Source organism: Pongo abelii, chromosome 9, assembly GCF_028885655.2.
Source record: "Pongo abelii isolate AG06213 chromosome 9, NHGRI_mPonAbe1-v2.0_pri, whole genome shotgun sequence".
Lineage (NCBI taxonomy): Eukaryota > Metazoa > Chordata > Mammalia > Primates > Hominidae > Pongo > Pongo abelii.
This window is the reverse complement of record NC_071994.2, coordinates 4,534,195-4,547,538: the sequence shown is the minus strand read 5'-3', so window position 1 is coordinate 4,547,538 and position 13,344 is coordinate 4,534,195. Positions and strand designations below refer to the sequence as shown.

At 44.8% G+C, this 13,344-nt stretch overlaps 1 protein-coding gene across 18 annotated transcripts in view; it reads left to right on the top strand.

Moving 5' to 3' along the window:
• PPFIA1 (PTPRF interacting protein alpha 1) overlaps positions 1-13,344 on the top strand; it is a 115,421-nt gene that overhangs the window by 57,611 nt on the left and 44,466 nt on the right. For 12 of the 18 annotated variants that reach the window (XM_024255745.3, XM_054524169.2, XM_063728360.1 and 9 more), the window contains exons 8-14: positions 1,695-1,841; positions 3,483-3,617; positions 4,951-5,034; positions 7,035-7,166; positions 8,830-8,892; positions 9,845-9,924; positions 10,660-10,795. In XM_024255745.3, the coding sequence (XP_024111513.2) occupies positions 1,695-1,841; positions 3,483-3,617; positions 4,951-5,034; positions 7,035-7,166; positions 8,830-8,892; positions 9,845-9,924; positions 10,660-10,795 (777 nt within the window). Of the gene's footprint in view, positions 1-1,694; positions 1,842-3,482; positions 3,618-4,502; positions 4,578-4,950; positions 5,035-7,034; positions 7,167-8,829; positions 8,893-9,844; positions 9,925-10,659; positions 10,796-13,344 lie in introns of all 18 variants that reach the window. The other 6 variants (XM_054524167.2, XM_063728359.1, XM_054524166.2 and 3 more) reach the window with 1 other exon arrangement.

Below are 13,344 nucleotides of genomic sequence, written 5' to 3'. Positions count from 1 at the left end.
AGTCTATCATTGATGGGCATTTAGGTTGACTCCTTGTCTTTGCTATTGTGAATAGTGCTGCAGTGAACATATGTGTGCGTGTGTCTTTATAATAGAACGATTTATATTCCTTTGGGTATATACCCCGTAATGGGATTTCTGGGTTGGTATTTCCATTTTTAGGTCTTTGAGGAATCTCCACACTGTCTTCCACGATGGTTGAACTAATTTACCCTCCCACCAAGAGCAGGAAAACATTCCTTTCTCTCCACAACCTCACCAGCATCTGTTACTGATTGACTTTTCCACAATAGCCATTCTGACTGGTGTGAGATGCTGTCTCATTGTGGTTTTGATTTGCATTTGTCTAATCGGTGATGTTGAGCTTTTTTCCCCTATCACTTGTAATATTTAGACTTTGCTAACTTTAGTCATTTTATAAATAGTGAACAGCTTGAAAATAGTGAATTCTGGTGGTGGAGGACAGGTATTTCTCAAGCAAAAAGTTCTGGTCCTTGCCTTGTGTGTTTGAAACTGTATAGTAATCATCTTGTAGACTTCAGGTAGTTGCATCCAATTAAATTAAACTGGTACTTCTGTTTCCATTTGTCAATATGCTTGAGTCTTGTAATTGTATGAGAGTTCATCCAACCCCCTTATCCTAGAAAGTGGGACTTGTATCTCACTACTGTGTCCACTGAGAGAGGCCACACCCTGTCCTGTGTGAGACCATTTGTAGCGTGAGGCAGACATAGACTGCATCTTCTTTGAGGACACTTTCACCTCCTTGAAAAATATTTAGATATTTGTGTGTATATATTTTTATAATATCATGTAGAAACAGGAAAGCTTGGTCAACTGAGTGGCCAGACATAGTATTAAGAGAGACAAGTCTTTGTTAATTGTATAGGTGAATATTTATGATATTTGAGGTAGTTGCATTTTCATTCACATTTGAGAAAATTGACATCTTCATCAATTTAATTTTGAGGACACTTTTTTTTTTTTTTGAGACAGGATCTCTCTCTGTTACCCAGGCTGGAGTGCAGTGGCGCCATCATAGCTCACTGCAGCCTTGAACTGCTGGACTCGAGCAATCCTCCTGCCTCAGACTCCCAAGTACCTGGGACTACAGGGGTGTGCCACCATGCGTGGCTAATTTTTGTTTCTTTAAAATGTTTTTCGCCAGGGACACTGGCTCATGCCTGTAATCCTAACACTTTGGGAGGCCAAAGGAAGGCCAAGGAGGATCTCTTGAGCCCAGAAATTCAAGACCAGCCTGGGCGATATAGTAAGACCTCTATCTCTACAAAAAATTAAAAATTAGTTGGATATAGTGGTGTGCGCTCGTAGTCCCAGCTACTGGGAAGATTGAGGTGGAAGGATCCCTTGAGCCTGGGAAGTCAAGGCTGTGGTGAGCCTTGATCGCACCACAGCATTCCATCCTAGGTGATGGAGGGAGACTCTGTCTCAAAAACAAAATAAAATATTTTTGTAGAGACAAGGTCTTGAACTCTGCCTGAAGCCATCCTCCTGCCTTAGCCTCCCAAAGTGCTGTGATTATAGGAGTGAGCTGCTGTATCTGGCCTGAGGATGCTAATTTTTAATTTGATTGGAAATTTGGGATTTAGTTCAGGTTTTTTTCTCTCTTAAGTATCTTAATGTTTAATCGTTAATTACCTACTTTTTTGTCCCCTCTGAAATACCTAATTTAGGCCATGGCCCAAAAGGAAGACATGGAAGAGAGAATCACTACTCTTGAAAAACGCTACCTCGCTGCACAGCGTGAAGCCACATCTGTGCATGACCTCAATGACAAACTTGAAAATGAAATTGCAAATAAAGATTCTATGCATCGACAGGTAATGGATTTTATCGACCTTTGTCTGGCTTCAGTTAATTATTAATGAAGTTAAAGACCCTTTTTCTCTCACTTTCATGTTGGAAATCAAGTCCAAATATGAAGTTTTTGTGACCTTAGAATATTATGTTCAAGACATGCGAGAGTTCCATCAGTTTAGAGGTTTTGATTACGTAGGATTTGATTTAACCATTTTGTCCTCAGTTTTTTCTTTTGTTGTAATTGAAAGTTAATCTATTGCTTGTTAGCATTTTTACCAAAGGAGCAGAGAGTGGCAAAGAACTTCAAGGCAATTGGCTATTTGTAACTAAGTGGGAGCACTATGATAAATGAATAGTATGACAAATGAAGTCTTGGTCGGATGCCGTGGCTCATGCCTGTCATTCTAACACTTCGGGAGGCTGAGGTGGGAAGATCGCTTGAGCCCAGGAATATGAGAACAGCCTGGGCAACATAGCAAGACCCTGTGTCTACAGAAAATTAATAAATAATTAGCTGGGCATGGTGGCATGTGCCTTTAGCCCTAGCTACTCAGGAGGCTAAGGAGGGAGGATGACTTGAGCCCTGGAGTTCAAGGCTTCATTGTGCTATGATTGTGCCACTGGGCTCCAGCCTGGGCCACAGAACGAGACCCCGTCTCTAAAATAAAAAATGCGGCCAGGTGCGGTGGCTCACACCTGTAATCCCAGCACTTTGGGAGGCCGAGGCAGGTGGATCATGAGGTCAGGCGTTTGAGAACAGCCTGACCAACATGGTAAAACCTCGTCTCTACTAAAAATACAAAAATTAGCTGGGCGTGGTGGTGCGCATCTGTAATCCCAGCTGCTACTCAGGAGGCTGAGGCAGGAGAATCGCTTGAACCCAAGAGGCGGAGGTTGCAGTGAGCCGAGATTGCACCACTGCACTCCAGCCTGGGCGACACAGCTAGATTCCATCTCAAAAAAAAAAAGGCAATGAAGTCTGTAGTAAGAAATTGTGTCTCCTGTGGTTTCGTAAACCATACTTACTCTTGTTATTACGAGTATCACTGTATTCCAGCCTGGGTGACAGAGCAAGACTGTGTCTTTAAACAAACAAACAAAAAGCTTCTTAAAAGTTATTTAGGAAAAGCAAACACTGGCAAGAGGTGTTTTGCACATTGAAACCAAGACCAGGAAAGTGGGCATGTACTCCTGGCAGCAAGAAAACCTTACCCAGGCCGGGCACAGTGGTGCACACCTGTAATCCCACCACTTTGGGAGGCTGAGGTGGGTGGATCACTTGAGGTTAGGAGTTCAAGACCAGCCTGGCCAACATGCCGAAGTCCTGTCTCTACTACAAATACAAAAATTAGCCAGACCTGGTGGCACATGCCTGTAATTGCAGCTACTCAGGAGGCTGAGGCAGGAGAATTGCTTGAACTCGGGAGGTGGAGGTTGTAGTGAGCCAAAATTGTGCCACTGCTCTCCAGCCTGAGTGACAAAGCGAGACTCTGTCTCAAAAAAAAAAAAAAAAAACCTGACCCAGAAGCAACTCCCATCACTGTAGCTCTTCCATCATGACTCTCTTAGTCTGTATCTGCATTTCAGTTTGTTTCAATCTGTTAAAAACTGATACAGCTAGAAGATTAGTTGCATTTTGATGCTTTGCTCTCATTTTGTAGACTGAAGATAAAAACCGCCAGTTACAGGAGCGCTTGGAATTGGCAGAGCAAAAGCTGCAACAGACACTGAGGAAGGCAGAGACGCTCCCTGAGGTGGAGGCGGAGCTGGCCCAGAGGGTGGCAGCGCTTTCCAAGGTAGTGCCATGAGCTTCGTTCTGGTTCAGCTGCCAGGCCTGTGACTGTGCCTTACCCGTGTACCTTGTTTGTCACTGTTCTTATTACATCAGCACCTAAATCCATGGAAGAGCACGGATTTGGTTTGAGTGTTCTTTCTTCTGAGATTGGAACACTTTGTAAATGCCAGACATGATCCTTTTATCCGGAAGTCTCTCTTGGTTTTGTGAGCTGTATACTATTTGTTCATGGCATGTGTGATCTGAGAGTTACTGCTTGTTAGAATTGTTTTGGTCACCAGCTTAAGCATAGGATAGAAGCCTCTATAAAAGAAGGGTAGTTTTTCTCAGAAATAGGAAGATGCTATTCTTTTAAAAACACCATCAAGATAAATTCTTAATAAACACATTTTTAAGTAATTTTATTATTTTGAAATCACTAAAATGTGTTTTTAAGTAATATTTATTCATTTGTCCAACAACTGTTGACTAGGCATGTGCAAGACACAGTCCCTCCAAGTTCTCACCATTCATGGGGGAAGCAGCTAAAGAGGCAAATGCTGTCATAGGTCCTGGGATGGGTGAGAACCCAGGGAGCGCATCACCGGGCACACACCCAGCCTCTGGGGTGTGGGGAGCCCAGCACTGCAGTGCCAGGCAGGCGAGCAGCAGGAGCCGAGGCCCCTGGCCGTCATCCTGAGTCTTCTGGCTCAAGCTTTTCAAGCAGCTGGGGAGGGCATCCTTCTGGACCAATTCAGATGGTTTTAGGGTTCACAGACCTGTTCCTTCTAGCAAGTTTGTTGCTAACAGCTGTAAGAGAACCTATCCTCCGTCTCCATGATCTGCTTTTAAAGTCTTGATTTCTTTTCTCCCCTGTTATCTTTCCTGTCCCTTGTCGGCTTTGTAGTCTGACCTTTTGTCTTCTGGGAGCTCTGCTGCTAAGGAAGCTAAACTGTTGGAACTTACTTCCAAGCTTAGGAAGGTAGAATGGGTGCACTGCTCCTTGCTTGTGCTTGCCACTGCTTTCTGCTTTCCATGCTTACTAACCAGAAGCAGTCTAAGGATGGGAGGATCACGACTCCGTTGAGATTGGGCATAGGGGTTGGGGGGAAAACACCCAGTCAGTCGCCAGCAGCAGCCGTGCTTCAGAATCACCAACACTAGAGGGCTAGCCACCTCACGGCCCAGCACGTGAAGCCCCGTAGGCTGTGTTGATTGATGAGTACGTGCTTTCCATTTAGTATGGCGGAGCAGCCCACGCAGAGCATGTTGTGCCTGTTGCCACCGCAGTGGTATGCAGCATGTCGTTAATGAAGTGTAAGGATGACGTCAGCTTACACTGTTTCTGCTGACAGGCTGAAGAGAGACACGGCAACATTGAAGAAAGGTTACGGCAGATGGAAGCACAGTTGGAGGAGAAGAATCAAGAACTGCAGCGGGTGAGCATGCAGCCCTGAGGGCGGGGGCCCTGAGTGGGTGCTGCAAGGGCATTGCTTGGCTGTGGGGAGCTCAGGGCCTCCCACCCCTGACTGAGATGTTGGTCCTCCAGCTCAGTTCTGGTCGCGTGCATTTGTTTTGCGCCCTCGTCTGTGAGTCGCCTGCTAATGCGTATGTCCCACACAGTAGTAGTTCTCAGTCAGTGTTGGGAGCTGTGGAAGAAATTTGAGATCATAGACAGTACTTCAGGTGTCCAAAAATGCTTCTTGCTTGTCTAGCGGCCTATCAGGGGAACCGTTCTAGGTAGCTGTGGTACCAGCGTGCCCCTCCCCACAAATGTAGAGGCAGGTCCCTTGTCCTGGATGACTAGTCCACTTGCCTAGGATATGGCACTGAATTCCCACATGCAGGTCAGAGGCCTGACCTCTGTCCCAGGTTAAAATACTCCAAACATAATGGTGTGTTGGAATGAATGTTTCTAGGCAAGAGCAACACCATAGTTGAGCTACAGTAAAAAGCATTAGGAAGGAGTGTGGCAGTGGAGACTTCTGTCCGTTGAATCCTGATTGTTTTCCTGAAAGAGTTGAGTGGATGTCAATATGGAACATCCAGGAAAAAGTTATAGCAAGAGCAGTCCCAGGGCCAGCTGGTACCAGGCCTGGGGTTTGGGGCAGGTTTCTTTTTAACAAGTAGGTGGAGAAAGGAAGCATGCAGCATCTAATTGTAGAACTCTTGCACCGTCACATCAGCCCACTTTATAACATTAATTTAAGGCTACTAGATTTTGTTTTCACCAGAAATCTGTATTCTTGGCCATGCCCTGCAGAGAATCAAAGGAGCTTCTGGGAAACGATTCCGACTTCCAGTGAGAGGGTGCATTTTAGGCAGTCCCCACCTCCCCTTCCAAAATGCACACTCATGCTCACAGACACAACAGTGAACTTTAAGCTGTGTTCTTTAAAAATTATTTAAATGCTGACAGAAAATAAGCACAAAGAAGGATATTGTTTCCTTCCTAAGAGGAAGTATGCGATACTCTGTATGGCACATGATGTGCTGGACCCTTTCAGGTAATGATAGTTGCTACATGTTAGACCTTATGAGAAAATGAGAGGTCACTACCCATGTTTTCCCAGTGCAGAAATTGGGCACACGGGGGTCAAATGCACTGCTGATGACGCGGTCTCGTGGTTCTCTCCTCCTGCCTGGGCAGCATGACTCGGGTGCACAACGTCGTAACCCCGTGCCACTGCCCCCTGCCTGAGAGGAGCCCCCTGAGTACTGCAAGGACACTTGGGTGATGAGGGCATGGAGGTGCCACCTGGACAGGTGCCACCTACTGACACTTCCTGTCCCCTTCTGCCTGTCATTTGAGAAACAAAGGTTTTAAACCATGAACTTGATTATGGTTTTATAAAATAATAGACATGTCAGTTTTGTTACTACATATTAAAATTACTTAAGGTAATTATTTATAATTTTTGAATGTAAATTTCCATTACGAGAAATTTAAGCAACGTAAAGATATAAAGAAAAAATATGAAAGTCTCTAGCACAATTTTTTTTTTCCAAAACAAACTTTTTAACTTTTTTGCTTTGTAAATTAAATTCACCCTTCCTCCCCAAATCCAGACCCGAGCTTTTAGTTACACAAGGGGAAATTCCTCTACCAGCGTGGAGACAGGCTCATCCTCTAAATATCTGCTATAAATCTGCTCCTTAAGTCCCTCTGACAGTTAACAACTAGTGACATTCCTGAGGAGTCCTGTGGCAGGAGCAGTGGGACCTTCTAGTTAATGACCTCTCCAAGACTTGTCCCGTGTTCCCCTTGTCCATGAGTTGGTTCTGGTCACCATGCAAAAGTCCACTCAAGATGGCAGTGCGGGGAGCAACCGGGGGAGGGGAGGGCATGCATGGAGCTCACCCTGTTGGTCCTTGTGCTTTTAAAATAATGACTGAGGATTTACGTGAGGTTTATAAGACTTTGTTTCTCCTGCTTTAGGCAAGGCAAAGAGAAAAAATGAACGAAGAACATAATAAACGTTTATCAGACACTGTTGACAAGCTGCTTTCAGAATCTAATGAGAGGCTTCAACTTCATCTTAAAGAGAGAATGGCTGCTTTGGAAGATAAGGTAGGTTAGATAACACGGACATCGCTGGAGCTTTCCCATCCTCTGCCAAAAGACTGCTCATCTGCCCCTGAGCAGGCATGTGTAACAGTGTTTAGCAGCTGTTACCGAAAATGGGAATTATTCTTTAAAGTGGAAAAGGTACACACAGTTATCCAGTCACTGAGTTAACTTATTGTTTGCTAAGTCCATGCCCCATTTGCATGTATGGGAAATTGTTTATCATTCTTATTCTCTAGAATGAAAGTAGGTAAGTGGTTTTTATAAAGGGCCAGATAGTAAATATTTTAGGCTTTTAGTAGTTATGAGTAATTAAGTAATTTTATGCCAATCAAGTAATTAGCACAAAAGCAGCCATAAATAACATGTAAATGAATAGGTCTGGCTATGTTCCAATAAAATTCATTTGTAGAAACAAGCAGTGGTCTGGTTTAGGCCGTCAGGTTCTAGTTTGCCAGCCCCTGCACTAGGATCATTTTTTGGGCCCAACCCTCACCCCTTTATTGTTCATGCATTAGAAGTTAATTTCTGGCTGGGCGTCCCACCACTTTGGGAGGCTGAGGCAGGCAGATCACTTCAGCCAGGAGTTCGAGACCAGCCTGGCCAACATGGCCAAATGACGTCTCTACTAAAAATATAAAAATTAGCCAGGCCTGGGGGCACCCGCCTGTAGTCCCAGCTATTTGAGAAGCTAAGGCGTGAAAATCGCTTGAACCCAGGAGGTGGAGGTTGTAGTGAGCCAAGATTGCGCCACTGTACTTCATTCAGCCTGTGTGACAGAGCAAGATCCTGTCTCAAAAAAAAAAAAAAAGAAAAGAAAAAAGTTAATTTCTGTCTCATTTATAAATAGGACACTTAGGTTGTAGCATGTACTAGAAAGGGTTCAATCAGCTAAAACCAAATAAATATTCCAACCTCTACCTTCATTCTTTTTCATTGATTTGGAAAAAGTTTAAGCCTGGACTCTGAGCACTGTCATCATGGAAACATGTTAGCTGTCACCAGAGTGAAGGGATATCCTAGAATCTGTGTTGGAGAAGCTCTAATGGGCAGCAGCTGGATTCCCGTTTGATAAAGCCTGTCCTGACTGTGCAGTGTCCCTAGTGATGGGACTCAGAAACTGCCCTGAGATTGGCTGTTAGGATTGGGGTCTGCTCATCTGAGAGACTAATGATTCCCGCTCATTGTATGACACGTTTATTTACATGGTGCTGACCGTGGAGGGCATTTCCAGAGACCATACAGAATTGTTATCCCACTCACCTCCTTGATCGGTGAGTCAGCCTTAACGGAGCAGTGTTTTTATCTTTGATTTTAATTATACATTTGAAACTTAAATTCAGGTTTCCCACGTGACCAAGAAATTGTAGAGCCTAAAAGTTAGTATAAGCCAGTTTAAGTGATTAAAATGAACTTGCACCATGAACTTGACATACCTACCTTTAGAAGGTTCAGTTGGTGAGGAGTAGATGTTACATTAGTAAGAGATATAAGAGAAGGTGTCGCCGCCTCACAGTCTAACTCTAGGACTGTAGCAGTGCTTGCTGGTGTGCTCTTTTGCTCCATTCCCTCTCTGTGGTCTTTTTTTTTTTTTTTTTTTTTTTAAACGAATACAGCCATGCTATATATTTAAAGAAACACTAAAGGACTATCTGTCTTTTTTCAGAATTCTCTATTAAGAGAAGTTGAAAATGCAAAAAAGCAATTAGAAGAAACACAACACGATAAGGTACTGAAATCTTCTCTAAATCCATGAAGAGCCAAGTTGAACTGAGTTGATGATGATGATAGTTACTGCAGATGTCTGACAGTGGAGAGCAGCTTGGTTTGTGGCTCTCATAGTCCACTGCCATAAGTTTCTAGCACTCTCAGGCTTGTACGTTGAATGCCTTTGTATTTCAGGTGTATTTTGAGTCTGGCTATGCATATGGTTCAGAATTCGGAGTTGTTTCTGGGTTTATTTGAAGCTAAAATATTAGCATCAATGACACTGCTGTCCAACAGAAATATAATATGAGCTGCATATGTAATGTTTAATTTTCTAATAGTCACATTTTAGAAAGTAAGAAATAGGTAAAATCTATTTTATTTAATTCAGTGTATGTGAAATGTTATTATTTCATAATGTATTAATAGAAGCAGAACTGAGCTGCTTTACTTTCTTTTCCCACGTGTGCTTCGTAGTCACAGCACATCTCCATTTAGACCAACCCGTTACAAGGGCTCAGTGGCAACGTGTGCCAGTGTTGGACAGCACGGCTCTAGAAATGAGACCAAGTCTACCCATGACACAGGGATGGGTGCGGACTCGATGTAAGACAACTAAACACAATACAGAGATGCACAGGACGTGAATATTGTTCCCCTGCTCCTCTAAAAGAGTCTGCTTCTCTACAAAACTAATAATTGTTAATCATTTGGTGTTTATCCTCTTAAAAGCTTTTCTATGACTGAGACACAGCTTTTCATTCATTAGGGCTTACAAAGTTAATATAGTAGTCTGAGTGTTTATGTTTATTGCAGTACTCTTGGAGAAAATTTTCCCAGAATTAAAATGTTTGGTATTTGTAACCGCTGATGTAACCTATTAGGGTTATGCTCGACATCTGAGCACATTTGAAGTAAGTGGTTTTAAAATCTAAAAGAGATAGCAGTAATATAAGTCTTTTGCTTTTCTGTAGGATCAGCTTGTCCTAAACATTGAAGCATTGAGGGCCGAACTAGACCAGATGAGACTAAGAGGTGCTTCACTTCATCATGGGTATGGTATTAACCAGTGAGCAGCCATATTGTCAGCACCTGTGGCAGGCCAGTTCTTGGCTATGTGGGCAGCGTAACTGGATGTGGCTCATGGTGTGACCTCAAGGAGCCTGTAGCTTAGTAGGAGGCGAGAGAGAAGAGTAAAGTAACTCAAAGGTTAGAGCTTGGTACTGAGGAGACACATCATTGGCAAAACTCCAAAACACAGGAGGAGTTTTGATCAGTTAATATTTGGATATCTTAATTTAGGTGCCCAGAAGAGTGTGACACTGATGATGTAAGAGCAGAATGACAGATCCCAAGATCTCACACCACAGATGCTGGCACAGGTGGGACAGTTGCAGAACAGTTGAAGGCCAGCAGTGGCTTGTGGCTGTGTTTTTCGTCAGCCCTGGGAAAGTGGAGCAGAAATGCAGAGCCGGACACCTGGACCCAGAGGAGGGGTCTCAGGGAACCCGGGGTCTCTCATCCTAGACAGCTGGGCTCCTTGTGGCTCATCACCTTGGCCGTCTGCACAGCTTTTCCTGGAGAGCTTTCTACCTGGTAGGGCTGAGAGACTAAAACTGTTGGCCTGGAGCAGGCAACATGTAGCTCTTGGGGCAGGCAAGAGAAGTGCCCTCCCTGGAGACCATTTCCTGTATGGAATAACTTTTCCAAATTGATAGATTCTGCCTTAACTAAAAGAGTTTATTTCCTTTTCTTCTAATAATGATCATTCTTATTTTTCATGTTTCAGCCGACCCCACTTGGGCAGTGTCCCAGATTTCAGGTTCCCCATGGCAGACGGCCACACAGACTCCTACAGCACCAGTGCAGTGCTGCGGCGCCCGCAGAAAGGCCGTCTGGCAGCCCTGCGAGATGAGCCTTCCAAGGCAAGGTCTTTGTGTGAAATACCTCTGCTTACGTGAAAGTTACCTACTTATCCCCTGGCTTTCGGACTACTTTGGGATAAAAATGTTGATAGGTCATTGCTTTCTTGCCCTCCTCTCATTTTCTATTTTCTGGCTAAGAGTTTAGCTTTTAGAGCATTTTTAAAAATAGGGTTTTGTTTTTGTTTTTGTTTTAAAGAGGGTAGGGTCTGTGTTGCCTAAGCTGGTCTTGAACTCCTGGCCTCACGCAGTCCTCTTGCCTCAGCCTCACAAAGTGCTGGGACTACAGGTGTGAGCCACCGTGCCTGGCCTCTGTAGTTTTTTTTTTTTTTCTTTTAATAGGAATTCTTATAAAAATAGTCACTTTTAAATACAATGATAATCATGGATTTAAAGTAGTGATTAAAAATAAATGAGTAGGCCAGGTGCGGGTAGCTCACGCCTGTAATCCCAGAACTTTGGGAGGCGAAGATGGGTGGATCACCTGAGGTCAGGAGTTTGAGATCAGCCTGGCCAACATGGTGAAACCCCGTCTCTACTAAAAATACAAAAAATTAGCTCGGCATGGTGGCAGGTGCCTGTAATCCCAGCTACTCGGAAGGCTGAGGCAGAAGAATCGCTTGAACCCGGGAGGCGTTGCAGCGAGCCGAGAAAGCACCATTGCACTCCAGCCTGGGCTACAAGAGCGAAACTCCGTCTTAAAAAGTAAAATAAAATAAAATAAAAAGCCGGGTGCAGTGCCTCACACCTGTAATTCCAGTGCTTTGGGAGGATTGCTTGAAGCCAGGAGCTTGAGACCAGCTTTGGCAACACAGGGAGACCCCTGTCTCTATTAAAAAAAAAAAAAAAAAAAAGAAAAAATTAGCTGGGTGTGGTAGTGTGTGCCTATAGTCCCAGCTACTCAGGAGGCTGAGGCAGAAGGAATCTTTGAGCCCAGGAGATTGAGACCAGCCTGGGCATCATAGTAAGACCCTGTCTCTACAAGTAAAGAAATTAGCTGGGCATGGTGGCATGTCCCTGCAGTCCCGGCTACTCTTGGGGCTGGGGTAGAAGGATCCTTTGAGCCCTGGGAGGTCAACGCTATGGTGAGCTATGATTGCACCACTGCACTCCAGCTTGGTCAACAGAGTAAGACCCTGTTTCTAAAAAATAAAAGAAGTAATTGAATACATATATTCATCATTTAGTGAAAAGAATTCACCTTTGAACGTTTACCTTCTTACTTTGGTCTGTTCAGCAGCATTTGTTTCAATACACGCAAGTATAATTTTAGCCCCCATAGTCACTCAACAGCTAGTTTGGGCCAGGCCCCATTACAGACCTATAGAGTCCTAGGGCTGCAGCAGTGTGTAATAAAACAGGAAGAATGCCTGCATCCCAGAGGACACAAACAGTCGACAGATAGAGTCTGGTAGTGTGTGTTTGTTGACTGTTGGTGTGTAACAAATTACTACGGAGCTCAGTGGCTTAAAACAGTGAACATTTCGTAGTTCACAGCTCCTGTGAGCGCAGGAGCAGCAGAGCAGGACAGTCCCGGCTCAGTCTGGCAAGGCTGGAGGCACAGAAAGACCCAACTGGGGCAGGAGGCCTCGGGGCCATCACCCACCACTTGGAACTGGCCACCGGGGCTGCTGTAGGCTCCTTGCATTGTGGTGCAAGCAGCCCGTACTCTAGGAGACGGCGAGAAGAAAGTCCCACAGCCTTTCCAGTCCTGGTCTTGGAAGCCGCAGCCTTCACTTCCTCTCTATTCTGTTCATTTGAGTGAGGTGCTAAGTCCTGCCCACACTCAGGGTTTGGGGTGAGAATCACCCTCCACCTCTTAAAGGGACGAGTGTTAAAAGTGTTTGCGGATATATTTTTAAACGATCCCTGTATGTCAGATGGTAATGAGCACGGAATGGGACTCAGGGCGGCCCTGAGTTGTGGAGTGAGCAGGGAAATAAGAATTGTAGGAAGGGAAGCCAGGGAGTCACTACAGTGAGGGTGACGTCTGAGCAGGGCGCGAAGGGGAGGGAGAAGGAGCACGTGGAGCGTGTTCAGTGTATTGTTATGGAGTGCCAACAAGATTTGCTGAGGGATTGGATCCAGGGTGAGAAGGAAAGAGAGGAAGTCAGAGATGACTCCAAGGATTTGGGCTTGAACAGCCAGAAGGATGGAGTCTGTTTCTTGAGATGAGGAAGACACTGGCTTGGAGGAGACTAGGAATTGATCAGGGCCATGTTCAGGTTGACGGGACTGTCAGCTGTGCAGGGGAGGTGGCAGGTTGGCTGTTGAATATTACAGTCTGGAACGCAAGAGAGACATCCAGAACTAGAGATGAAAATTTAGGCATCTTGCGCATATGGATGGTATTAAGAAACATGAGACAAGACGACGCCACCCCATGGGTGCTTGTGGATGGAGACAAGGTCTAAGAATGGAGCTCTGGGGTGCTCCAAGACCATCGGTGGGGAGACTGGGAAGGAATGAGACAGAGGCATGACCAGCGGGGGGTAGGGTCCTGAGACCAACTGGGTAGAGTGCTCAGGGAAGAGAGGAGAGCAGCGGGGCCC